Genomic DNA, 27,810 nt, shown 5'->3' on the forward strand with positions numbered 1-27,810 from the left:
GGGTGAGTGTGGGCTTTAATAATAGAAAAAATTACATATAGGTCATATGAAACAAACTTATTTACAAATAAGTCACATGAAATTTAAAAACCATAACTAGATCCCTTAGGACCTAAATGTAATTTGAAATTGAGATAAAAAGATAATAATGCCTCTATTAAACATATATAAATTATATAAGTTAAATAATTTATAATTATTTTATCAGTAATTTACAACTTTAACTTTTTATAACTGTAACTTCACATATTCAATAATTAAACTAATCTATTTAATCATTGAATATGTGAAGTTACAGTTATAAAAACTTAAAATTACAGTTGTAAATTACTGATAAAGTAACTGTAAATAATTAATATTAAACTTTGTCAGTAACATATGATTGTTTAACTATTAAATATGTAAATTTACAGTTATAAAAAGTTAAAATTATAATTATAAATTACTCATGAAGTAGTTGTAAATTAATTATTTTATTGATGTAATATATATTTAATAAGGGTATTATTGTCTTTACAACCTAATTTCAAATTACACTCAGGTTCTAAGGGACCTAGCTGTAATTTTTAAATTTTGTAGGACTTAGTAGTAAATAAGTTTGCTTCATAAGACTTATACATAATCTTCCCTTAATAATAATGTGGACAGTACACACATCTTTTTTTTTCATTTTTCTTTCATTAAATTTTTTATTTCTTAATTTATTTACTACTTATAGGCTTATCGTGGTATCTAAAAATTTTGTAACATGAGAGCACAAGAAAAGGATATGAGAGAGTGACGGTGATGGTGGGACTAGAAGTAGTGAAGACTATAACAGTTGTGGTAAAGGAAAAGGTTGTGAAAGCCCAAACTGTAAAGAGTGCCATGATGAAGGATTGCTTGCTCACTTGGTTGGTTATAGCTTTGTGTTCAAATCATCCAATATGATAATTAGTGATCTTGCTAGAAAGGAAGGAAAGAACCTGGAATAGTTAGGAAAAGTATCATTCCTCCATCATATAAGGAAAAACCAATATCAATAAATAAGGTAGGTTTTCTAATGCAACATGATGAAGAGGAGGATATAGTGAATGGATGAAAGTCTTACTTTCACAAAATGAATTCTAAGGAAGAAAAAGAGAATAAGAAGGAAAAACCAAATTCTAATAAGGATGATGAAGAAGAAGCATCCAACGGATCAAAGTATCCTAATCTGAAATTTACTATGGATAAGTAAGCTACCATGGATGATTTCAGTGGTTGTGAAGGTTTTAGGAGCTAAAGATAAAGTGTCACATATGTGGAAGCCACAAGGATTGCTTAAAGTGATCCCTCTGAATAATAGATACTTTATTGTATCCTTTGCAAACAAGGTGGATTATGACTATGCTTTTCAGGAAGGCTCGTGGATGATTGATGAACATTACCTCTTGGTGTAGAGATGGCGTCGCAACTTTAATCCATGAAAGGCTGACTTACAAAGTTGAATTGTGGCGTGGGTTCAGATCCTAAATATTCTAATGGGATTCTACAATATAGAATCCCTTAGAAGAATAGGCAATGTGATAAGAAAAACCATCAAAGTGAACCAATTTACCTTGATATATGACAAAGAGGGCTTTGCAAGAATTTGTGTGGAATTGACTTGCATAAGCCATTAATCCTATATTTTAATGTGTTTATTAAGGATCAGCCGATTATGTATGAAGGTTTGCATTTAGTTTGCTTTAGGTGTGGAAAATTTAGACATACCTAAGATAATTACCCAATGAATGAGGTGAATACAAGGGTGGATAGGTCCTTAGTGACAAAGAGTAAGACAAAAGCGATGAATAATCAGGTGGATAATGGAAAGGTAGGAGCTCACAGGGGTATGAGCATGGCTGCTAATATGATAATGCCAACCGTCGATAGTGGTATATAGAACTCAGGCAATAGATTAAGGCCAGTGAATCTCACGAAGCAAGATGTTTGTGGACATTCAAGAGGTACGGATATTAAGGGATTATTAGCGAGGAATCTATGTAGGGTTAATGGGAGTCAATCTTGAGATCAATGTAAATTAAGATCTGTAGAGGATATATCTAAGCAAGAGCCACATGGATAGAATAGAAGGCAAGCTAGTTTAGTGGGTTAAAATGGGCTTTGGGACTTAACCTATTAGAGAGTTTGGCAAAGAGCTAAACCAAAATAAGTAGGAATGGGCTCTAATCAAGAAAAAAAGGAAACCTGAATATAAGCACAAAAATTATAGCAAGGAGAATCTCTGTCTAATCCTGCCAAAGTGTTGAAATGAAGTTGGAATGAAACCAACAAAAAAACAAGTGTTTTTAAATAATAAATATTCAATTTTAAAGGAAGAGAATTCAACCATGCAAATCATGGAAAGGTCGAAGAATGATGAAGCAGGAGACCCGAGTGGCTCCCAACACAATACTGCCAATTAATCGGGTGCTCATAAGGAAGCAATAGATATGTAAGAGATGAATGAATTAGATATGTAGAATGAGGATATGGTTGTGGCAAATGACGATAATCTCTACCAATAGCTAGAATTAATTTCCCCATGAATTGACAAATTAATATAAGTTAAATTTTATGGAATTACTAGAAACACAATGTGATGAGGGGAAATCTGAACAAAGAATTGAGAGGTTCAGCTTTCAATTTTTTAAAGTTGTTGATGCGGTAGGATATAGTGTTTGTGGGACTTTAATATTAAGAAAAAAATTTGTTCTTGAATGCAATATCCAATACATGCACCTGTTGGAAATTGTACCTTAGGATTAATCATTATACTATGAACATTATTATTTAATGAATTTTCCTTTTGTTATCATATTAATTATATATTCACTATGATAACTATATTCTTGGATAAACTATAGTGATTATTTTAAATATCCCTAGTTGGTCATCTATGAGGGAGCATAGATGAAACATTACTAGTTTGACTTTGATTAATTATAGAGATATAAATCAAAGTCGTAGGCACTTGAAAAGGTTCGAGGTGCTAGATCGACCTAATATGAGAAAACTACAAGGTACAAGTCATAAGCTTATCTCATATATAACCATGTCACTAAGCCCTTTGACTTGAGACTATCATGAATTCCTATATGATGACTATTAAACTTTAACTTAGTCAAAAGTCACCTTTAATTGAGTGATTATAAAGGTTATGATTGAGTTTAGTGATATTCATACAGAAAAATATAAGTGATCAAGATGAAATTTGTCCTTCACATTAATTGAAAAATATTACTGGGCCTCTTGATGAGTAAGATTGAAAAAATATATGGCCATACTATAAGGGAAAAGATTTTTCCATTGTAATAATCAGTCTACTTAGAGATCGAGAAAGTAATGGTCAGGTAAAAAAGAATGACAATTTCATGTCTCACACTTGAACACAATATTGCATGACACGGGGGATGTGATACGGTTATATGATAAGTTACATTGGATCATCGATTCTTGTATAAATTGAGTAGTTGTAATATCTTGCTATAAGTCATTTGTGACTTATGGGCTAGTAGCATAATTAGCCTATTATCAACTTCATATGAGCCTATAGACTTGCACATAAGAATAGTCTAACTCTAGCTATAATATCTAAATTTATTGAATCTAAAATATTTCTAGATTCAATGAATGTAATGCTTTATCTAGGATGAACAAAATATATATATATATATATATATATTTAAATATTTATTTAATAAATATATATATATTTATATGAAATATCAAATTCAAAATATAATTATATAGATATATATATTCAATATATATATATATATATTCGTGTGTGTGTGTGTGTGTTTATACAATATATAAAATTAAAAATATAATATAATATATTTTTGACATATATATGTATGTATATTCGTGTAAATATATAATATAATATGTAGATTTAATATATATATATATATATTATATTATATTATATTATATTACATTACATTACATTACATTACATTATATTATTAAATTTAGTTTTAAATGATAAAATTAAATTTAATAACTAACATGACATAAGAAAATATCATTTAGTTTTTAATTTAAATTTATGAGATAAATTTAATTTAATTTTTACTGGCTCAAGATATGACTTTCAAAATAATTATGATTATTTTCAAAATTTAAAAGGAAAACAAAAATCATAGTCTATATATAATATAGAGAAAGGGACATGTTTCAAGTAAGCAAAAATTGATCGAGTCTTTTGACCGCAAAAAACCTCTGAAAGCCATGAAAATTTCCTAAAAAACAAAAGGAGCTTCTGATTGATAGACCGACAAATATTAGATACGGAGAATGCTAACACACTATTTATATTGGAAAGCTATTCGTGTGGATACAGGCAAAGGGATCAGATCTACATCGTTAACTCCTGAAATCCAACTACTTGAAGACAACACGTGAGAAGTTTAAAATAAAAGATAACTCTTCTATCCACCTTGATTTAAATGAGTTCGATCGATCTATGATCATGATTAGGATTTAAATTTTTTAATCTTTCACTGCGCCTCCTAATCCAATAGCACCTGTGAGTGGAGTCAAAAAGGAATACACACTGGTTATTAATGATTGTTTATACAAGCTCGAATGTGATTATCCAACGATCTCTTCAAGTGAAGCTTAGCCATATTAGAGACTCTATTTCTGAAGCTTGGGCTATTAGTGTAACATCCTGATTTTTTATATAATAAAGAAATTGTGGAATTTAGGTTTTGAGAAAAAAAATGATAATAATAGGAATTTATATTATTTGAGGTTATTTAGAAATAATATTATGGTTAGGTATTTAATTATGAATTTAAAAATTTAAATTTAAAACCACATAAGTAATATTTAGTCAAGATATAATACATAAATAATTTTTTTTTATGTATGTGTTGAAAAAAAAAGAGAAGGTAGAAGGAACAAAAAAAAAGGGGTGGAAGGTTGTTGTTTCTAAGTCCCACATTGGTTAGATGAGGGAAGAGAAGAGGTGCCTTCATGTATAAAAAGGAGGGGATGTGTGCATTAGGAAGCATGAGATGTTAAGATGCAATTTAGAGAAAATTGTAACTTTTGGCCCAAAGGTTTGAATAATTAAATTTAAACCTATAGTTTTTTTTAATATAATTTTGGGACTCACAATCCCATTTTTATATTATTTTTCTCTCTTCCTCTCACGTTGCTCGGCGTTTTCTCGCAAGGGGGGATTATTTTCTTTTTCTTCAGGTATGTTCTAACTTTCCTGTTTAGATTAGCATTTAAAAATTTATTTAATTACAAAATTAATTTTATAGTTATTTTCTAAATAATATTAGCTTTCTAGTGATATGATTATTTTATAGGATAGAGTAAATATTCTGATTAAGATTTTTTTTCTATAGGATAGTTAATCTGATGATATGATGGATTAAAAATATAGGTTAAAACTCTTAGGGATATAATAAATATTATAGAATACTTTCTTGAGGTTGAAACTCATGTTTAAGAATTTTTGAGTTAAAATCTAGATCTATATGGTCGAATTTATGTGGAATCTGAGATGTAGGGATGAACTTCTGATTATTAAATATTTATTTAAGTATGAATAGGTATTTTTGAAGTTATAGAAAGGTGATTTGAGGCTTCAGGATAATTCTAAAATTTTTAATTTATTTTTGGGCGAATTTTTAGAATATAGAAGGATGAAATTGTGATTCTAGAAGTAATTTGAGGCTTAAAAATAGTTTATTAGGGTACGAGAATTTTAGAAAAGAATTTGGGAAGTTAAATGAGGCATAAATCTTAAATTATTGTTAATATAGATTATAGATCTAAGACTTTCTAACTCTTTAAATTAGAGTTATGTATTTTAATGTAAAATTAATATATAGTATTGTGAAATAATTATGTAGATTATATTGACAAAGATAGTGGTGAAAAAGGAGTTGTGAAGGGGAACTTGTTATTCAAGACACAAGGTAACCATTATTAATGTGTTGTGATGGGTGTGTTTGTGAATGGTTATGTGTTGTTTTGTTGTTTGGAAAAATTATGAATTATTGAAAATAAATACTGTTATATACTTCCGTGAAATCATTGTCAAGTGGGTTAAAAATTTATTTTTGTTTATCATGATGAGATATTATTGTTCGGATATATTTCTGTTTGGATATTTGAATGATGCATGACTTGTCAGGGTATTTTAATGTATGGTGTTAATGGGAATTTCTGTTCGATTAATTATTACCACGTGGTAAGCCCTCATTGGACCCAACGAGTGGCGTGTCGCTTGGTCTAACTCACCTTTGGCCGGGTGATTTGTCGTCCGAGCATGGTGAAAGGAGGATATAAGGTGCAGTCATGCAATTAAATACTTGTTCGGTTTGTTTGGAAATATTGTTCGGTTAAATGTTTTGTGTGCCCACTTAGCAATCGCATGATTAGTTACATCCACATGCATCATTACATATTAATTTTTGGTTACTGGGACTTTTAAGTCTCATTCCCCGTGGTTAATATTTTTACAGGAGCGAGTCCGGCCGAGAAAGCACCAGAGGTGTAATTATGGTGTATGAGACACCATCTTTTACGTTGCCTCTCATTTTGTATTATGCAATGAATCTTGTGCCAACCTAGGACATTTCTTATTTTAACAACATGTAAACTCTAATCCTTTTTATTAAATACAATTATATGACCAAAAGGATTATGTTTGTCCCCCTTGATTCATGACCTGATTTAAATATCATGCCATGAGAATCCTGTCTGTCTCTCATGGTTCTAATTGTTTTTTTTGAGATATTTTAAGACCTGTGGTATATTGTCTTGGATGTATCATGGTAGAAATTTTTCTACCATGATAAGGGTTCAATGAAAAAAAATGATTTGTTGAATTAATAATTTGTGAAAAATCGGTTTGTAAATTTGAGGGTGTTACAATTAGCGTTGATTTTAATGCCACATTGTTGCATGAGGAGAGACGATCGAAAGCAACTTATTAGACCACGGTTGATAGTGACTTTGTGACTTGGTTCGAAGGAGGCGATCTTTATTTCAAAGGACCTCGATTTACTTAGAAATAAGGGATTTCAAATGCCAGGTTAGACCAAATTTTATGTAATGAGATCTAGTCTAATATGTTCTCTAATGCAAGTGTGAAGCATTTACCTAGCTTTAGATCAGATCATAGACCTCTTTTACTGAGCTTATCTAATGAAAGGTTAGGAAACACACAACATCGACTATTTTATTTCATCGCCTCTTAGGTGTTACATGATGAGTTCAATGAGTTTATGAAAGGAGAATGGCATACATAGCTTGATTAGAATAGTAAGCTTGTGCCTCAATTTGTGTTAATTGGAATAGAAATATGCTTGGGCATACTAAGGCTCGGATATTACAACATCTCAAGGGCATTGATCAAGTTATTAGTAAAGCCACTGGTGCTAGAAAGTTTCAGAATCTTTAATTCTAGCTATGAAAGGAGCTCGAGAATGTTGTCATCGAAGAATCCCTTATCTAGGCACAAAAAGTGAGAATGGGGTGATCGGTTTATGGTGACAGGAACACAAGGCAGTTTCATGCATGTGCTAATATAAGAAGAAAAGCTAACAAAATCGATGCTACCTGTGGTGAGGATGGGTTGTGGCATGATGATGTGGAAACTATCAAAAACGTGGCCACTACCTACTTTTCATCCTTGTTTATCGAGGAAAAGTCTCGACATTAACCCCTTGATTGCAATATCCAATTTTTGTCCATTTTTTATTATGAAATTCAACTATGTGGTTAAGATGTATAGGATGAAGAGATAAAGGACACTATTTTTATTTTTAGCATGGGGCTCTGAAAGCTCTAGGACCTGACGAATTTCATGCACTTTTCTACCAACATCAATGGTAAATGGTGGGTAAGTATTTACTAAATTTGTTAAATTCATTTTTGCTAACCCAAAGGCTATTAAAAGTATGAATTAGACCTTGCTTGTTCTCAACCTAAAACAAGACCTACTGAAGACTTTAAAGGACTTTTGTAAGGTCGCCTTTACTAATCCATAATTAACTCTAAAATCAAGGTAATCAGGAGACTAACCTAAACAGATTATTAAGTTTGTAAAATTTACATAAATGAAATCCTAAGTTTTTAAAACTTAAAATGCTATAAAATTATTTCATAAACTAAAGTCAGAGTAAAACATATATACAGAAGAATGAACATCATACAAGACAAGATAACGTCAAATTGGGGTCAAAAGAGCTAAAATAGTGATTTTGGCATAATATGCTGCAATATAAAATTTGACGAACTTCCGATGCATCCTAAATCTTCATCTAACATATAATTAAGGTAATTTAAGTGTCTACAAAAAGCTTTCTCTGAGCTCTAGCTAATAGCATTGGTTTCACATTCAAATAATTTCTCAATCAAAAGTTAGACATCAAAATGCAAACTTAATTCTTGCTTTCAAAAGATAACTAGGGTGTCCAAAATCCTAACCAAATTCCATACTCTCACAAGCACCCCTAGACCATATTTAATAGACTTAGGATAACCTATGTAATACCACAATAACTAGATATCACATATTTCACAATTTCAATTATCAACCCTTTGATTTTAAAAATAGCAAGGGGAGGCATTTTGACTTCAAAATTCAATATAAGCCAATATAAACATGCATATAGTTAAATTTATACTTGCATTAGTATTTTAACTTTGCTCATATTTTTCAACTAAAAAGATACCACACATACTAGAGCTCAAAATATACTTGTAAGTAATAACAAAATATGAATATTTTGATTAGCAATATCAAGTAATGATACATGTGTATTAAAAATTACAAGAGGCTTATAGTAGGAAACCAAGTTCCTAATCCTTTAGTGCTTTCCCTTATGTCCTGCTTGAAACTAGTGCCTGTAAAATGTTAAATAGAAGGGTAAGTAAAACTACTCTGTAATCAAGGTTAATCTAACCTATACAAATGTATGTTAATTAATCATAGTGATGTAAACAACATATTTAAATAAGACATATTCACATATTAAACCACCCAATTCATATAATTGCAAAATTAATAATAATGTAACATTAGATTACTTAGCATGCAAGAGTCCCAACAATAGCAACCATATGCCTTTCGTAAGAATATAAGACCATAGAAATAATAACCAAGTGGTCATACGATAATATGCATTAAAACACATATGGGGTCATAATAATAATAACCATATGCCCTGTCAAATTCTACTAGACCATAATAATAATAACTATATGGTTGCGATATAATATGCATGATCAATGCTAATCTTATACCTTCCTGATATCTCCGATATGAAACCAATGGTTATTTAGTGGGCTATGTCTGTGAACTTGGACATCCCAAGCCTTTCACTTGTGAGGAGATGCCTAGCCAAGACTACTACAATTGCTTGTGTGACTCGATCTCTCCTAATACTAACAACTATGAGATGTCGTGCCCCTTAATTTAGCCTCCTTATAAACCAATAGAGATTAATTAAGTTCAAGTTCCTTGAAGTATAATGAGACAGTCCTTATACAATAATGGGATAATGAATAAGGGTGAGTAAACAACCTGTAACCCGCCCATTCCTACTAATAGCATGCAACTTTTATTGACATCAATCTCATCATATCATACTTATCAATATCATAACCACGATTATGCTCAACACAAGTCTCAATTCATAATTTTCCTTTTTCATAGGCATCCTTATACACTTTAATATCTACTCACAACAACAATTATATATAACATATATTTTTCACAAATGCCATTCACAACAATTTTATCACATCATATAAACTTATTCATATTGCCACAATAGTTTTACAATATGTCATGGTTTTTAAATAAATATTTTCGCATATAATTAATTAATCAAGCAAATGCACAAGCTAAATTTCTCCTGGTTCTCTTAAACCTTTGAGAGGTCAAATGTTTACCCCTCATTATCACTTGTTTTCAAGCTAAACTCAAGTTTTTTGGTGCTTCACAAGGTTAGTCTACAATTAATATTAATACCCATTACTAATAATCATTAAAATTACCACTTCTAACATCTAATTTTATACTTTAATAACCACATTTCTTAACTACAAAATCAACCTCACATCCAATGAGTTTCTCAACTCTAATTAACTTTATTTAGCTCTCAATAACTTAAATAATCATTAATATATCATCCAATAATCCAAAATCATCATCAATATTACAAATTACTCACTTTCAACTCTCACGTTTAGATACTTTAATCACCCAAAACTCTCAACTCTTGAATTTAATCATCATATTAGGTTTATTAACTACTATTAGCTTTAACAAACATTAACAACTTCAATGGCAGCCAGCCACCTCAATCATCACCATTTATGGCACTTTAAGGCATAATTTCATCCATAATAATAAGCCTAAGCTTAAAGATGCTCAAACTCATCAAAACTAGGTTTGGACAATTTAAACAACTCCTATTAGTCCTATTTCGATCAATAGGTTTAGACCCATAGCCTTAGGTCTAAAAATCATCATCTCCCAACCTTAAATCTCACTTTTGAAATGTGTAGAGAGAAGAAGAAGAGATAAGGAAGGCATATATAGGTGAAATCAAGCTCTAATAACCTCTAAAATGCTCAAAAGTTGATGCCCTAGTAGAGAAACTACTGTCTTCATCGTCCTCCCTCTATTTCAAGCTCCTTTCTCCCTATTTTGGATGTTTTTGCATTTTTAAAAAAGTTGGTTTTTGAAATTATGTTACAGCATAAACTTTTATGCTATATCATAATGCATAATGGGCTAAAATTTAATTGTTCTCTATAATTTGAGCTTAGATTACCTAATTCTATTTTGAACTAAATACAAAGGCTAAAGTTAAACCCAATGGCCATCTCTAGCTATCCTTATATTCATTTATACTTAAATTTACATATTTATCCTTTATTAACTTAATTAATCAAGGGGATACCTTTTGGGATATTACAATCTTCGTCCTATTAGCCTATGTAACGTCATTTATAAGGCTATTACAAAGATCATCTTGAATAAAATTAAAAATATCTTGCCTCAAATTATTGCCCCAAACTGATGTAGTTTGGTATCAGGCAGGCACAATGCAGATAATATTATAGTTGCTTAGGAAGTAATCCACTCAATGCAAACAATAAGAAAGAAAAAAAGGATTTATGGCAATCAAAATAGACTTGAAAAAAGCCTATGATAGGGTCAACTGGGATTTCATAATCCATTATTTATATGAATTAAATCTTCCAGGGAATATTAACTAGTCAAGTATTATGTCTCCATGACTAACATACAACTATTGTGGAATAGAGAAAGAGTTAAAAGCTTTACCACAACTAAAGGCATTCGATAAGGGGACCCGATTTCACCTTATTTGTTTGTCATTTGCATAGAAAAACTGGCACACATTATTCAGATGGCTATGGAAGCTAGAGAATGGAAGGCTACCTATATCCCACTTGTTTTTACAGACGACATTCTAAGAAGTAGAGGTTATAAATCAATGCATCAATAAATTTTAGGACTGCTTCGGCCTAAAAGTTAACAAGAATAAAACTATAGTTTATTACTCTAAAAATATCAACAATACTAGCAAGAAAGGAATTAGTAATGCTTTGGGATTTTCCCTAACTATGGATTTAGGCAAGTACTTGGGAGTGCTTCTCCTCCACAAGAGGGTAACTAAAGACACATATGGGGATATGATAGACAAAGTGAAGACAAATATCTTTAATTGGAAAGTTAACTCCTTTTCTCTTATTGGCAAAACTACTCTAATTTCCTCGGTGACATATGTTATATCAAACCATGTGATCTAGACTGCATCCTTGCTAGCTAGTATGTGTGAATTACTTAAAAAAGTAATCAATCTTTTTGGTGGGGTAGAATGAAAACTCAATGCAAAATTGCTCTGGTAGCAGGGGATGTTGTGGGGAGACTAAAAGTAAAAGGTAGATTGAAACTATGACATGTGAAACATCATAACAATGCTTTTCTTATGAAGTTAGGATGGAGATTAATAACTAAAAAGAATGAACTACCCATGTAATTTATGATAAATATAATTATGATGATGACTTGATTTCCAAGATTGATCCAAAGTTTCGGGGTTCTAATGTTTGGTTAAGGGTAAAAGCTGCGTGGGAAATAGTTAGAAATGGTTCCAAATTATTTAATCATAGGACTCAGATCCAATGGAAGGGAGAGAAAAATGGTTTGTTTTCTATTAAATCAACACATGAATACCTTTATTCGAATAAGACTTATATAGATAGCTTTTAGGACCATATATGAAAGCTAAAAGTTGCCCAAAGATGTCAACTTTCTTATGTTTAGATTCATATGGGAGCCTTCTTACTAATAAAATGTCACAAATAGAAAACAATAATTGAAAGAAGCTGATAGTACATCTTGATATTTGATTGTTGTTCAACAAACAAAAGTCACAGGATGAAAAGAAGAAGAAACCTTAGAGGGTTGAGATGGAAAAAAAAGGGAATACTAGAGGGAAGAGAATAGAGAGGAAGCATAAGAAACAAAATTCATAGACACCCTCTAGTAGTCCCCATCCCAATACATAACAAACCCAATTATTAGACATCCTTACCTTCACATAACTTCCAAGTGACTTTCCAGGCTCTATTAGTCCTTCGTAGCACAATGGCTCCCATATCACTAGAATGATGCACATCCATGTGACCATTCTTATCCCCATACACACCCATGTGATTGTTCTCCTCATTGTTTATGACATAAAGCTAGAAGCAGACATGATATGGCGACACTGATAGGTGTGAGATTTGTAACACCTGTATCGAAGATATGTTGTATGTCCTGCGAGATGGTCATGAAGCAATGGCTTTATGGAGATCACTTATTTTTTGAGGAATGACTGGAGTAATTTCTTTAATCTTGAACTAAGGGCTTAGGTATCCTAGAACATTTCCAGATGGAGATAGCCACAACTGGGTGAGGAATAGAGTGCACCCTTTACAATCTTGTGTTAGTGGGTCTAACGAAGACAAAATGAGGTCCTGTTTGAGAATAAAAAACAAAGTGATGAATCAATTCTTGCTAAAGCTATGGCTATGGCTTGAAGCATAAAGGAGCCTCGGGCTAAAATGCAAGGTTTTTAGAATATTACCGATATGAGTTAGTCTCCTTTGAAGGTCAAATGGGTGAAAGTTAATGTGGATGGCTTGTACTCACTAAAGCTGAATTTATCAGCTTGTGGTGGTTTGATTAGAAATGCTAGAGGTGACTTTATGCATGGTTTCATGCACTTCCGACTGAGATTTGGGCCTTCCTGCATGGATTGAAACTAGCATGGGATTTGGCATTTAGGAAGGTGGCATTGGAATCAGACTCAACAGCTACGATCAAATGTGTGCAAACAACATGTAACTCTCAACATGAAGATTTCGGTCTCATATTTGAAGTACAATCATTATTGTAGCGTGACTGAGTTGCGAAATTGATGCATGTGAGAAGATCAGGTAATTAAGCTGCAGACTTGCTTGCTAAGGGTGGCCTGAGAGCAATGCTTGGTTTCTTGAGCACAATGAAAGCCCCCTCGAATTAGTTTGTGTTTTGGCTAAGGACTAAAATAACACCAATGGCAATTTAGGCTAACCTAGTTCTATATGAAAAAAAAAATTTATTGTAACATGATATCATATATCCTCAAATCATTATTTATGATTTTCTATAGTTTTTCAAAGCTCTCATAAAATTCAAATGGGTAGATTTAATTCGCATATTCATTTTAAATTAAATTTTTATAATATTTAAATAATCAGCATCTCTTAAGTAAAAAATAATAATTTACACAATTTTAGTTAATCACATTTAACTTTGTTAATTAATTATTTTTTTAAAAAATCATGGCCTGATAGTATATTCTTAAATCTAACCCATCCTTGTTTAATTTTTTTTCCAAATAATTACCTAATAAATTCTAATTATCACAAAATAGTCCTATTAAATTCAAATCAATATTAAAAAATATTTATTACCTTCATTTTATTTAATAAATCAATTTATAATATAATTTAAATTCTAAAATAAAAATTGGAATGTCACAATAATAATAAGCGCAAAATATAAGCAAAATAATACAAACCTTAAAATAAAATATACAATTTTTTATTTAAATTTTAAATTATGTTAATGTACAATTTAATAAATTGTGTCATATTTACATATTACTTAGAAAATTAAAATAAATCAAATAATTCCAATCATATTATTTTGCAATGTTAGCAATATTCACTAAATAATTTTTAATAATTTTAATCACTGAGTAGAAAAAAAGTTTGTTTTTAAATGATTTATAAAGATTGAGTCTAAAGATTTTTTATACAAAAATATTATAGGGAAAATGACAATAAATTTTTTTCAAAGTATGTAAATAATAATTTAGTTTCTCAAAATACTATAATATTACTGAAGTTTCTAAAGGTTTTTTTTGTGATTAAGAAATTAATATAAATGATCAAATTACCCTTAGTTCATGATTTCAAATGCGAACTTGCGAATTGTTGTTGCATTTTTTTAATTTAAAAAAAAAGTTGTGAATTTTTAAACAAAACTTGTGAATGATAATTGATATTTGCAATACTTAATGAATATCAAAATTTTAAATGTAAACTTATAAATTTTTGTAATTTAAAAAAAAGTTGTGAATATTGAAACAAAACTTATCAATAATAATTGATATTTGAACTAAAGATAATTTAATTATTTATATTAATTTTTTAATGACAGAAAAATTTTTAAAGACTTTATTGATATTATGATATTTTGAGAGATCAAATTATCATTTAAATAATTTAAAAAAATTTTATTAATATTTTTAAAATATTATTATATTTTTTAACGGTCAGATCTTAAAAGAAATATGCTTCCCCTATTAATTTATATTTTTTGAGATGATATATATGTAAAAATACCAGGCAATTTTTAGCGTCATCAGACTACCAGGCAATTTTTAGCGTCATCAGACTTGGCAGATCGCCATGCCTCACTCCTTCATTTGACTGTGATTGTTGCCGATAAGAAGATAACAAACTCAGATCACGGGCTCTACACGGACGGTCTTGCCGATAAGCCTAAGGCGTTTTCTGTTGTATCGAAATTCCATGGTACCTCTCCTCACCCACCGCAGCTTCCTAACCTCTTCACTATTGGCCTCACTGGTTCCCTGCCACACCCACTTCTCTCGTTCCCGCCTTCCCCTTCGGCGACCACATGATTCAATTACTTGTAATTCTGTCTCAAATAGTTCCAACGCATTCGAACAATATAAGCAACAAGTGAATCGTCCTTATGGGCAGCCTCAGCCCAGAACATTGTTTCCTGGAGGTTACAAGAGGCCCGAGATTGAAGTCCCTAGTCTCGTTCTCCAGTTGGACCCTGACGAGGTTTTGAGCGGTGGTGATACCCTTGATTTGATCGACAAGGCAGTATCGAAATGTGTTGGGATTGTGTTGCTCACCAGCAGTGAAGCCAGTGGCGGTAGGCTTTACGAGGCTGCTTGCACCTTGAAGTCGGTGGTTCAGGACCGCGCCTATTTGTTGGTTTCTGAGCGCGTTGATATTGCTGCCGCTGCTGGTGCTAGCGGGGTTCTGCTCTCTGATCAAGGTTATTATTGTATTCCTATCACTAGAACATGATCAAGACGCTTCATTCTCATTCTATCTATTCAACCTTTTCTTCAAAAGCATTTTCTGACCACCCAGACTGTCTCATCCCATGAGAGGAAAAAAGGCCTTGCTTGTGTGCTTGATCATTTGCCTATGTATTTGGATACTGTTAATTTTGAAAAGAGCATACTTTGTCGATAATTGTGGTTATTAACAGCCTTCATAAATTACTGAAGATTGAATGGTGAACCGCCAACGTCAATAACTGGTCAACTGTTGAAAAGCAATATGTTCATTTGGATATGCGAAGGTGCCTCCAAGCTGACTTCAAGGCTTTCAACATCTGGACTGTTTGTCATATGTCTCTTGCAGTGCATTGTCCCTCGCATGCTTTCCATTTTGCAATTTTCACAGCAAACCCCCCTCCCTCTAAACATCGATATTTCAGGAACTAAAATAGATTATGTATTTCTCTCATTTCATGCAGGTCTTCCTACTGTTGTTGCGAGAAATACAATGTTGGATTCCAAATCTGAAACTGTGGTTCTTCCCCTAGTAGCTAGAATTGTGCAAACTGTAGATGATGCTGTCAATGCATCTAAATCTGAAGGTGCTGATTTTATTATATATGGAAGTGCTAAAGTGGAACATGTCAATCTGGAGGTTAATTCAATATGCAAGAAAGTGAAGATACCTATTTTCATCATGTGGTCTTCATATGGAAAAGATATTTCCCATGCTGAGGCGTCAAACTTGTTTGCTTCAGGTGCAAGTGGTTTTGTTGTCAATTTGGAAAGGTTTGGTTCATTTGACAATGAATTTCTGCACTCACTATTTGACAGCGATTATGCAAACGATAAGAAAACATTAGATGATCATGTTGGCAAAGTCAATGACCATAAGTTATCAGACATTGATAGTGACTTTCAGAGGGAAAAGGAGCTCTTGGCTGGATTTATCAAACTGAAAGACAGAGAAAAACAATTGGTAGAAACAGAGAGATCGACATTAAATGAAGCCGCCCAAGTTATCAGCAAAGCTGCACCACTGGTGATATTTTAATTTTATAAAATGTATTTGAAGTAACTGTATTTTTCACTATTCTGTAAGTTGACCTGGATATCTTTTTACTTTGTGTTGAATTGGTATTGATTTCAAATGGCAGATGGAGGAGATTTCACTTCTCAATGATGCAATTTCTCAAATTAATGAGCCGTTTTTACTGGTTATAGTGGTAATTCTGCGCTGAATCTCAAGAAATTCTGGTTCCTGGAATATGCATTGGTATTAGCTCTAAATTTCAAAACGAGAAAAATCTTATTATCATGCTTTAATGAAGAATTATTTGGCTAATAATTACTATTTAAAAAAAGAGAAAGAAACCTCTCCTTTATCTAACTTTGCTGGGATTTTGTTTGTAATTTATCTGATTGTCTTATGATCTCCTAGTCTAATCATTGCACCAGCACATTTAATCGCAGTTCACTTTATATTGACTTGTTAATTATTTTCTCTTTATAAACTTGTAAAGCTGTTCCTCTCTGGAGATTCTTTTTCATGCGGCTGGTGCTCAATGGCATGTACTCAGTAATATATATCATGTTATTTGAACAAGGAAGCTCATTTAATTAGTTGAGCCGCATATCAGTCCTGTTTCTCACAAACTCATTCATAGGGTACTAACTTCGTTGAAACTTATTAAGTGTTTTGACATTGCTTTTAGGACCTTAACTTTTGCCATAGCAGTTGATTTAAGCATTGACCAACTTTAAATGAATAGTTGGTTGTTTCCCAAACTTCATAATTTGCCCTAGTCTTTTTTTAAAAAAAAAAATTCTTATATTTTCTTACTCAAAAGGCAGCTGGTTAAGATGCCAATTATTATTATTATTATTATTATTTAGATTAACTACATTGTTCATGTTGTGGACTTCATAAGAATGCTGCAGGAGTTTTTAATATATTATTCCTTCTTTTTTGAATTATTGGCATTAACAGGGGGAATTCAACTCTGGTAAATCCACTGTCATCAATGCGCTTCTTGGGCAAAGATATCTCAAAGAAGGAGTTGTTCCAACTACCAATGAAATTATGTTCTTACGGTATACTGACTTAGATTCGGAAGAGCAACGTTGTGAAAGGCATCCAGATGGTCAATATATATGCTATCTTCCTTCTCCAATTCTTAAAGAAGTAAGCTAATCAACTTTTTTATTTTTCTTAATTCACTGCCCTATATGTGGCAGATGCATTTAATTTCTGTTCCACCTTTGCTGCTCTTTTCTGCATGCAATTAGCTATATTCTGAACGGTGTTCTAATTCTTTTGAAAACAGATGATCATTGTAGATACACCTGGAACTAATGTTATTCTCCAGAGACAACAACGTCTTACAGAAGAATTTGTACCCCGTGCAGATTTGCTTGTGTTTGTTATTTCTGCTGATCGTCCTTTAACTGGAAGTGAGGTATGGTCATTCACCTAAGCTTAAGGGAGTAAGGGGCATAATATGGTGTTTTTTGTTTGGCACTGGTAATTATTATTCTTGCAGGGGTCTAACTTATATTATCCTATGTTCTTGGCAATCTGATTGTTGCTACTTTAATGGTTATGCATTTCAGGTTGCTTTTCTTCGATATTCTCAGCAGTGGAAAAAAAAAGTCGTCTTTGTTTTGAATAAATCCGACATATATCAGAGTACTCATGAGGTTCATTGATGGCCCAAGCTTCATATTGGTCGTAGATGATTTCATACGATCTTCAATGATTATCATGTGAAATTAGCAGATAGGTCTATCCTATGGTTTAACTTTCTGAGTAAACTTTATGCTTTACTGAAATTACATTGACATTTTTTGCAGCTTGAGGAAGTTGTGTCATTTATAAAGGACAATGTGCGAAAATTGCTGAATACTGAAGATGTGATATTGTATCCCGTGTCTGCACGATCTGCACTTGAAACAAAACTTATGGCTAACTCTGACGTTGGAAAGCATAATGGAGAACTATTGGTCTCTAATGGCGATTCTCATTATAGAGCCAGGGGCTTTGATGAATTTGAAAAGTTCTTGTACAGCTTCTTGGATGGTTCAACAATACCAGGAATGGAGAGAATGAAACTGAAACTTGAAACCCCTGTCGCAATTGCAGATAGACTAATTTTAGCATGTAACACTCTTGTAACACAAGACTATCGAAAGGCCAAACAGGATTTGACTGCAGTGAATGATGTTATTAATAGTATAGATGACTTTGCACTGAGGATGGAAAGCGAGAGCATCTCTTGGAGGAGACAAATTTCGTCATTGGTTTGTTAAGCATAAGTTTAATTTTTTTTAGTGTGAAACAAGTTTATTTATTTCCTCTCATGGATTGTGTTTTCTCATAAAACTTGGCACAAACTATCAGATTGAGACTACGAAGTCAAATATTGTGGAGCTTGTTGAAGATTCTTTGCAACTATCCAATCTTGACACTGTGGCTTCATATGTATTCAAAGGAAAAAATTATGCAATGCCTGCTACCTTAAGAATTCAGAATGACATGATTGTTCCTGCTGTGGCGGCGGCTCAGGTTAGTAGCTGGTTGTAAAGTTTAACCTATCAAGGAATTAGGCAGAATTATGAATCTAGATTATATTACAAATGGTTTATTTTCTTATTTTAATTTTTGCTTGAGACAGACACAATACCATCCATTATAATTAAGGTTTGACCATATGATTAGCATATTGTGCCCTGGAGTTGTCTGTGGTTTGAAAATAATTCCTTTATGTTCATTTTGACGTCCAGAAAATACTGGGAGAGTACGATGATTGGTTGGAATCCAAAAATACTGATCAAGGAAGACTCTACAAGCAAACTTTTGAAAAACAATGGCCATCATTGGTAAATGCAAATAGTCAGATAGATTTTGAGACCTATGAGTTGTTAAAGAAAGTGGACCAGACTGGAAGTCAAGTGATTGAAAACTTCAGCAGCAGTGCTGCTTCCAAGTCATTCGAGCAAGAAGTCCGTGAGATGGTAACTATGAAATTTACTGTTATTCTGGGGAACCTCCTTCTATCTTTCTTCCGCCCCCCCCCCCCGGGGGGCCCCCCAATATTTGGAAACTTTATTTTATTGAATACCGTCAATTTTACCCAATTGTACTGTCTCTAAACAATCTGATCTGAGAAGTTTTCCTTTTACATTAGTTCTTAGGTGCTTTCGGTGGACTAGGCGTTGCTGGTTTATCCGCTTCACTTCTGACATCTGTGCTGCCAACCACTTTGGAAGATCTTGTTGCTCTTGGCCTTTGTTCTGCTGGCGGGTAATATGCCTCACTTGAGTGAATTATTATATGACAATTTACTAAGCTTGATGGCTGTACATTATTTGTGGCAGAAACATGTTTCTTACATTGATTTTAACAAAATAATAAATCGGCTGTACAATTAGTTTTCTGTTAATGGCCTAGGGGAGATCTGATTTTATGACAGGTATCTAGCTATTTCAAATTTCCCAGCCCGTAGACGGAGTGTGATTGATAAAGTGAAAAAGAAAACAGATACCTTGGCCCTTGAACTTGAAGAGGCCATGAAGAAGGATCTCGTTGAAGCTACAAGGAATTTGGATACTTTTGTTAAAGCCCTTGGCAAACCTTACCAGGACCAAGCACAGAACAGACTTGACAAGCTATTAGAGATTCAAGAAGAATTATCAAATGTTGAGAAGAAAATAAGAACGCTGCAGATTGAAATTCAAAATCTTCACGTGTCATGACCTCCCTTTTTGGGTTGTATATAATGCTGCAGTTGAGTAGGTATGCGAGAGGAATTCGTCCCTTTTTTTCTTCTTCCGCCAGTGGAAAATTTTTTGTCGTTCAATAATCCCAATACTATTTCATTGGATGTTTTATATTTCCATGGTAGCACCAGAGCCAAATAGATTATAGATGTAGGTAAAAATATATTACGTCTGCTGTCTCTGCTCTCATTTACCATCAAGTCTTACAGTCTACAGAGCAAGCTTTGTGAGAAGACCGACTAAGTCCTTTTTTGTATCATTAATAACATAAAAGCATGAACGATTCAAATTTTGGGCACACGCGCACGCGCACGCACAGTGCGGATTGTGGGATTCAACAGTTCTATTCCTCTGATCCTTGTTCAAGTTTAGACACCCCCCCTCCTTTTAGCTCGTCTGGTGGTTGTGGTGAAATAAAAGATTTTTTTATAAAGATTGAATTATGTTAGAGATTATATTTGAGTCCTTATTTGTTTGACTTGGTTTTAAATGTTTTGATTGAGTATGAGGAAATCCTTAAATATATACTTTTAATGAATGATATAGTTTTATTGTGGAGATAAGAGAAGAGATTAACTGTAAATTTGAGTTATGAAAGAGAACATTAAAATCAAAAGGTTTTCACTTGAGTAGGAATAAGATGAAATATTTGCATTGCAATTTTGATAAAAGATCAATCAATAATAATTTAGAAGTGAAATTGGGAGATCAAATTATATTTCAAAAATTTTTTTTAAAATAATGTTTGAGCTCAAATTAAAGTTTAGAACTAGTAAAATGAAGTAACAAAAGCGTGAGAACAAACTAGAGCACATCCAATCATCAAAAATGAGCAAAATGGTCATTTCTCAAATTGGCTCATTTGCCACAACACAAGTGTCATTTCCCATAGTGGATGGCACGGAGGCATCAATTCCCTTATCATGTATTGTGCCACAGTGCACCTTTATTGTCATGACAACAAACTATTGCCATGACAATATTCTAAGACCAACTTTTAGAGCGATTTAAGTGTCCCACGTAGTTTTTTAAGCTACCTAATTATGGACATCGATTTTACAACCAAACACTTAATCATTTAAAAGTTTGGACGCTCGAAAATAAAATTATCCTTTTTCTTTTCAAAACACACAAGGGTGTCCAAATCTACCAACCAAGTGCTAATAGCTTTAGGATGACCTGAACCAACTCAATTGAATTACAATGTACCTAATTAAGCAATCATACATCAATAATTACATTCCAAACATAATTTGACCATTGAAGCCCCAAACTCACAAATATTAAGGGGTGGCAATAACAACATCCAACCATACCATATTTATCATTACACATACATACACCACCATAATACCACTTACACTGGTATCTTAGTGCCTTATAACAATTTCATCACAATTACATTATCATAAGTTGAGATACCCACAAGATCATATATTCTCATACAAGTGCATTAAAACAACATATGTTCCTAAGTTGACATATTAATATAAATAATTCATTACAAACTACTGAGAAAAAGAGAGAGAGGACTATACAAACACTAGCCTCTCAAATTTCAGTTGCACCTTTATTTCCTTTACCCTTGTCAAAGCCTTCAAATATAAAATATAACTACAGGAATGAGTCAAGTACTTAGTAACCAAATAATTTAATCTATTCACAAGCATACAATAATAATATATGAGTGTGTAAAGTGGTTGGTAAAGCATTTACTGGATATATATAGAAACATGATTATCACATATCAAACCACACTGCATGATCAACGCTTTTCACCTTATATATTCCTTATTTTCTTTGACTGAATCTGTGAGATATAATAAGACAAAGTCCATGTAACTAGACTAACTCAAGCTCACCAATTATGGGAGGTAGCCTCGGCCAAAAGCTCCTTTGCCTATTACGGACCACAGATATTCAAATACATAAGTGAAAGGATTCGATTACTTGATTACCTTAACTTTTTTGTGACAAAAGGGTTTCTGTGGCCAATTACCAACTTCTTAAAATTCCACTCGCTTAACAACACATGATCAATATTTAATTTACAAAATTAAACATTAATTATTAATTATAATTCTAATTAAACTTTTTTTAGCCTAATTTTAGGTACTTACTATAGTCAAATTTTCTCTTTAGTACAATTAACACTTTCAACACACTTCATTAACTTCACGTAACATCCAAACACTTAGATATAACCAATTCTTTATCTATACTACTCCCAATCTTCCAATTTTCACATAGGGTTCATCTAAACCCTTAACAAAAATTTTAAATCACTATAAATTATCAAATCTAGGTTTAAAAGCTTTATCTAACTTCTTAAGGCCCTAATTAAGCCAATGAGTTCAATCAAAACTTAAAGGAGAACGAAAATCAACACCAACACTACCCAATCTACAAAAAATTTGCATAGCGAGGGAGGAGAGTGCATAAGAAGCTTGCCTCAAGGTGTTGCTTGCTTAAAATGCCTCAAAAGCATCTAAAGGGTGAAGCAGCCACAAGCTCAATCTCCATCACCTATCACCTTTATTCTTTCCCCTCCTCTATTTCAAATGCGCACAAGTGTCTGATAAAATTAAATTTTTGCACATCCACTGCAGCGAACGGTATAGTGAGGCTAGATTGAATTTTGGACTTTACTTGATGCTTAGTCCACATGAATTTCAATCAAACTCTCTTTTAAGGCTGTCTAATAACCCATAAATCTCGTTAATCATTTGAAGACATCATTAACTCATAAATCGCTTAATTTTGCCAATTTATCTTATTAAATACTTAAATTTTAAAGTTTGAATTTAAGGATATTACAAACAACACTAAAAATATGAACCAAATCGAACCTAACAATGATCGAACTGAAATTTAACAACTCAATTTGGTCAGCTAATTCAATTTTAGGCTTCATGCTGGGCTATTAGGACTTGGGCCAATTTTGTAATTTTTTTCTATTGGAACAGACAAGACTTGTATATAAAATTGGGCTTGTAAAGTGATAGTAGCCCATTTTAATGAGAGGCTAAAGTTTCAACTTATCAAATTATACATTTACTTTTTTAAAATATAAAATTTAAAAGAATATAATAAAATAAAGTAAAGTAATTAATAAAATAAATATAATTTATAAATTAATAAATTATATATATACACGATAATTCGGTTGGTTTAGTTTATTCGATTTTAAATCTTATTAATCAAATTGAATTGATCAACCAAAATATTTTTTTAAAAAAAAATCAAGTCAAATCAAAAAACTAAACAAACCGAATCAAATAACAAAATTTCAATTCAATTTTTAGTTTCAGTTCCGTTTTACTCACCCTTACCTATTGAGAAAAAATGATAGAAAATTATTTGACATGGTTTGGATATATATAAAAAAAATTGCGAGAGGCACCAAGGAAGACAATAAAATGAATAATTTTAAGACTTGTTAAGAGGGGTAGAGTTATGTCAAAGAAAACACTTATGTAAGTTGTTGACCAAAACCTCTTAATTAAAAACATTCTTAAAAACTTGTTAAATGATAAAGAATAATGATATTGTACAATTCATGTAGCCAAGCACACCTGATGGGATAATGCTTCTTGTTGTAGTGCTAGTAGTTTTAAATTTGGCCGTATGGCATTGCATGCATCAAATGCAGCAATAGACGCTATGGTTTCTCGATTACCTTATTTCAAATGTGAGAAGTTGATGGCGTTTCTTCTCTTGTATTAAGACTTGCAGGTATTGCAATGAGTTTTGTAAACTAAATGGGAGTCCAGCTTCAAATATGATGTCCACGATCAACAGAAAGCGTGCAACGGAATCACCGAACCAGTACGCCTTGATTTTCCCCCTTTGCAATTTATGTATTATAAATGAGCATATATTGGTTTTGAAGAATCTTGTGTGGTCTGCGCGTTCACTTTAAATCTCACTGCGTGGAGCGAGCATGATGGACGCAATCCATATACTGTAGCGTGCCTTGGTGACGTTTCATACTCAACATAAAGGAGAACCCATAACCATCCTCACCCCCTACCAAAAAAAAAAAACCTCCTTGTAATAACACAAATCGGAGATTAAGAAGATGATACGCTAGGCAGCCAGGAAGTTGTACCTTACACTTTCTGCATTGATTATGAAGTTTAAAATCCGTTTGCTAATTCAAGCACAAACGCGAACGGCTAATATTCAATCAAGATTTGATTTGATAGTCAGGTTTTTTACCTATTTAGAGGAAGTATGAAAGCTGCATATATTGTTGTCCGCTCTTTAATTTCCCTTCTCAATCTCCTTCCTATTCCCTGTTCTCGTGCATTGGACGTCAAAAATATGAACTATTTTTTTCTTTTCTTTGGCCGATAGAGATGCACTGCTTCATTGTAGCAACGATACGTGTTGTAGTCAATAGAAAATCCAAGTCAACCCCCTTTTTGCAAGAACGACAATCCGTTTCCCCTAGGACGTATGATCATCTATTCTGTGTGTGTCCTTTTGCTTCCTGTATTGTGAAACGAGGGATATTGTTATCTTGCAATTGGGATGTCATTCTAATGGGCTATTGTGTGATTTAAAAATTAAACTGCAATTCAGTTTTTTTTCCTCACTGTGTTATCAAGAAGATGTTGTCATGGACTAAAGTTAGCAGTAAATTTATTGATTTGCGAAGTCAGTCGAAGAAAGCTGCAAAAGACCTCTTGTTTTATAAGACATCAAAGTGAGAATTATCTAAAGGCTTCTGTGTCCTCTTACGGGCACTTCTTGTTTGGTGGGTTGACTTCGTTAGATTATCTCAAACGAAAGAGTTCTACGCCTTTTCTGCAACGAGCACCTATAGCAAACGTATTTCCATGTCCATAAGTTTCACATAAGAATGTTAAGTTATTGTTGCCTATACAATGTCCGAGGAGAACCCTGTTCGCTCTTCTCATGTTGTCTGGCGGCATGTAGGCTAAGTAGCTCTTGCAGATACCAATCTCCGGCATTCCCAAAAGTCCCAAATAAAATAGATTGTCATGGAGAATCTCTGTGTTTCATTCGGAGGTATCCTCTGCTCTATGTATTCCTTATGCATGCTGTTCTAAATTAACTAAGTCTCGTGCTCTTTTTTATTATACATGAGCGAACTAGTTAGACCCGAATAAGGGAGTTACTTAATGCAGTTTTTTAATTAAGAAGATGTAGCCATGTAGGCAGTTGATGTTATGTGTGTGTACTTGAAAAGGGACTTAGATTAGAAGGTTTAGCAGAGCGTAATCATGCAATCAAGCTTTATTTGTCATCATAAAGTAGTGGACAGAGAAATTTATGGTAGAATTTACCATATACTCCTTGTATTAAGTCCACTATTTGGCACTGCAATGAAGCTCCAAATAGAAGCACTGTATTAATTTAACCCGAGCCTCAACTATAAATTCAGGTCTCTTCTTCCTTCTCTTTACATGCCGTGTTTATTCCTCTCCTCTTTTCTTTTGGTTCTTTCTCTGCTTTCCTAGCTTTCCGTTATTTGTTCTCTCGAGTCATCCCAAAAGCTTCCCCCATTCCTTACTGAAATTTGGTACAGAAGTCGGTACGGTGTCGTGCTTCTCGCCTCTGTTTTGCTTTGGGACATAGCTGAAATGTCTTCCTCAAGCGTGTATCAAGAGTTACAATCATGTCTGACGGAACCTCGTGTTCTGTGGATGAAATTGGTTCCACCCTTGGAATGGCCTTCCCTTTCACAGTCCGAGACCTACCCACTTACCCCTCCCACCACCACCTGTCAAAAAGACTCGAAACAGGACAAAAACCCAAATGCTGACACGGGCGGCTGGACTTTCCTTCAGTCTCTCTGCAACAAAACTGACAAGTCTGAGGCCGAAAAAACCTATATCCACCCTCTGGTCAAGCGCTCTTCTTCCTCCCTCAGTGCCAAGAGCTTGGAAATGTGCACCGAGAGCTTGGGCTGCGAGACGGGGAGCAATGGAAGCGAAAGCAGTGATGACATTGCTCTGTTTTCCTCAGAGAGTAACACTTCCTCTTTTGCTACACCGGAGAGTGATGGAAATTGGGTTTCAAAAAGATCGAACCGCAGCATTACTGAATTCCCACCTCCACTGTCTTCGATGAGTAAAAAGGGCGGGGTTCAAGTCAGGACTCGCCGTGAAGATGGCCGTCTCATCCTGGAAGCAGTGGCCGTCCCTTCTCATCCTTCCTGTTTCAAAGCGGAGCGCAGAGATGGCAGGCTCAGGCTCCAGCTTCTGTCTACCTCCAACCATTCTCTCCACGGTGACCACGAACCAGCAGAAACAGAGGAAGAGCAAAAAGGAGGAGGAGCTGAGGAAGAAGATGACGGTGACGAGGCGGAGGAGTATTGGGAAGGGAATGACGAGAATGAGGAGGACGAAACAGGAATGAGAAAGATTCCAAGGCCAAGCAGGTGCAGTGAAAAGGGGAACATGAGCAACCAAATGCTTGATTGGGAGCCGTTCTGGGTGGCCACTTGATGAATCGCAACTTTTCTCCCAGAATTGACTATTATTGTTGTTACGTTTTCTGCGGTTGCTGTCGTAATGATCTTGGTTTTCGATGTCCTACTATGTTTGTTTGTTTTTTTTTTTTTTTGAATCATGAATGCCAGCTCCCACGGGACAGGAAGATTAGTGCTTGCGATAAGAAATTGTATTTATGGTAGTTAATATAGTTATTAGTTACTTTGGACAACGTCCTAATATTGGTTTCTGTTGCGGTGTTGGTTTTATGAAGAATGAGGTGAATTGCGAATACTGAGAGTGCATAATGAATAAGTGAAAGACGTGCAGGGCAGAGAGCGTACAGCAGAACTTAATTTGAAAAAATAGTACTAAAAAAATATCCAACAGGTTATTACTGTCTGAGCTCATCGCTTTTAAACTATTTAAATTTAATTTGGATGGCTTAAATTTATAATTTTTTTTACTTTTTTTAAATATTTTAATGATATAGAATATAAAATAAAGTCAATCCCTTGATTATCAATTTTTCAAAAAAAAATCTTATTTAAAAATACCCATTGAAAAAATATAAATCTAAACCGTATAGATTATATCAAAACAATCCAAAGGTGATAAGCACAAAACTTATTCTGAGTACTATCCATGTGAAGAAAGAAGGAATAGTGAAGAGTTAGAGAAATGAAATGAAGGAGAGAAGAAAATGTTGGAGGTTAGAGACCTAAACAGCTTAACTTGAGATCTCGTGTTCAAGTTTTAGAGCATGTAACACTACAGCTGAGCATGCAAGGCACATTTCGTCAGTGATATTCAAGAAACCCTTTCAAAGAGAGCCTCACCTAAACAGAAATTTTAATTAGTTTAAAGTGGATCGGACAAACAATAAACTTAATACACCCAAATGTTTT

At 33.2% G+C, this 27,810-nt stretch overlaps 2 protein-coding genes and 1 long non-coding RNA gene across 5 annotated transcripts; all 3 read left to right on the top strand.

Moving 5' to 3' along the window:
* The first annotated feature begins 5,032 nt into the window (after window positions 1-5,032).
* LOC129304970 (uncharacterized) lies at window positions 5,033-6,729 on the top strand. Its single transcript, XR_008591820.1, has 3 exons — window positions 5,033-5,217; window positions 5,883-5,948; window positions 6,498-6,729. It is a non-coding gene; the product is annotated as an uncharacterized LOC129304970 (long non-coding RNA).
* An 8,265-nt stretch (window positions 6,730-14,994) lies between these two features.
* Window positions 14,995-20,893, top strand: LOC129305983 (probable transmembrane GTPase FZO-like, chloroplastic). 3 transcript variants are annotated; one of them, XM_054946241.1, is made up of 12 exons: window positions 15,510-15,649; window positions 15,888-15,961; window positions 16,139-16,701; window positions 16,817-16,885; window positions 17,650-17,844; window positions 17,987-18,118; window positions 18,273-18,359; window positions 18,513-18,959; window positions 19,060-19,224; window positions 19,443-19,673; window positions 19,847-19,962; window positions 20,132-20,893. In XM_054946241.1, exons 2-12 carry the CDS (start codon window positions 15,940-15,942, stop codon window positions 20,412-20,414), a joined length of 2,310 nt encoding a protein of 769 aa, XP_054802216.1. In that variant the 5' UTR covers window positions 15,510-15,649; window positions 15,888-15,939; the 3' UTR covers window positions 20,415-20,893. The 3 variants fall into 3 exon arrangements, with proteins under 3 accessions (XP_054802214.1, XP_054802215.1, XP_054802216.1); XM_054946239.1 differs by lacking the exon at window positions 15,888-15,961 and having other exon boundaries at window positions 14,995-15,649; XM_054946240.1 differs by lacking the exon at window positions 15,888-15,961 and having other exon boundaries at window positions 14,995-15,649; window positions 20,110-20,275.
* A 4,968-nt stretch (window positions 20,894-25,861) lies between these two features.
* On the top strand, window positions 25,862-27,142 carry LOC129304355 (protein FANTASTIC FOUR 2). The gene has a single exon (XM_054943979.1). It carries the CDS (start codon window positions 26,051-26,053, stop codon window positions 26,915-26,917), a length of 867 nt encoding a protein of 288 aa, XP_054799954.1. The 5' UTR covers window positions 25,862-26,050; the 3' UTR covers window positions 26,918-27,142.
* The last annotated feature ends 668 nt before the right edge of the window (window positions 27,143-27,810 follow it).

Source organism: Prosopis cineraria, unplaced genomic scaffold (genome assembly GCF_029017545.1).
Source record: "Prosopis cineraria cultivar Desert tree isolate PC_DT_omini unplaced genomic scaffold, ASM2901754v1 PC3, whole genome shotgun sequence".
NCBI classification, from domain to species: domain Eukaryota; kingdom Viridiplantae; phylum Streptophyta; class Magnoliopsida; order Fabales; family Fabaceae; genus Prosopis; species Prosopis cineraria.

What these genes read in the sequence shown, in the direction of transcription:
- LOC129305983 (XM_054946239.1), top strand. Translation starts at nt 15,148, where the DNA reads ATGGTACCTCTCCTCACCCACCGCAGCTTCCTAACCTCTTCACTATTG. An exon ending in GGAGACAAATTTCGTCATTG is followed by an intron (nt 18,960 to 19,059) that starts GTTTGTTAAGCA and finishes ACAAACTATCAG; the next exon opens with ATTGAGACTACGAAGTCAAA. An exon ending in CTGCTGTGGCGGCGGCTCAG is followed by an intron (nt 19,225 to 19,442) that starts GTTAGTAGCTGG and finishes TTTGACGTCCAG; the next exon opens with AAAATACTGGGAGAGTACGA.
- LOC129304355 (XM_054943979.1), top strand. Translation starts at nt 26,051, where the DNA reads ATGTCTTCCTCAAGCGTGTATCAAGAGTTACAATCATGTCTGACGGAA.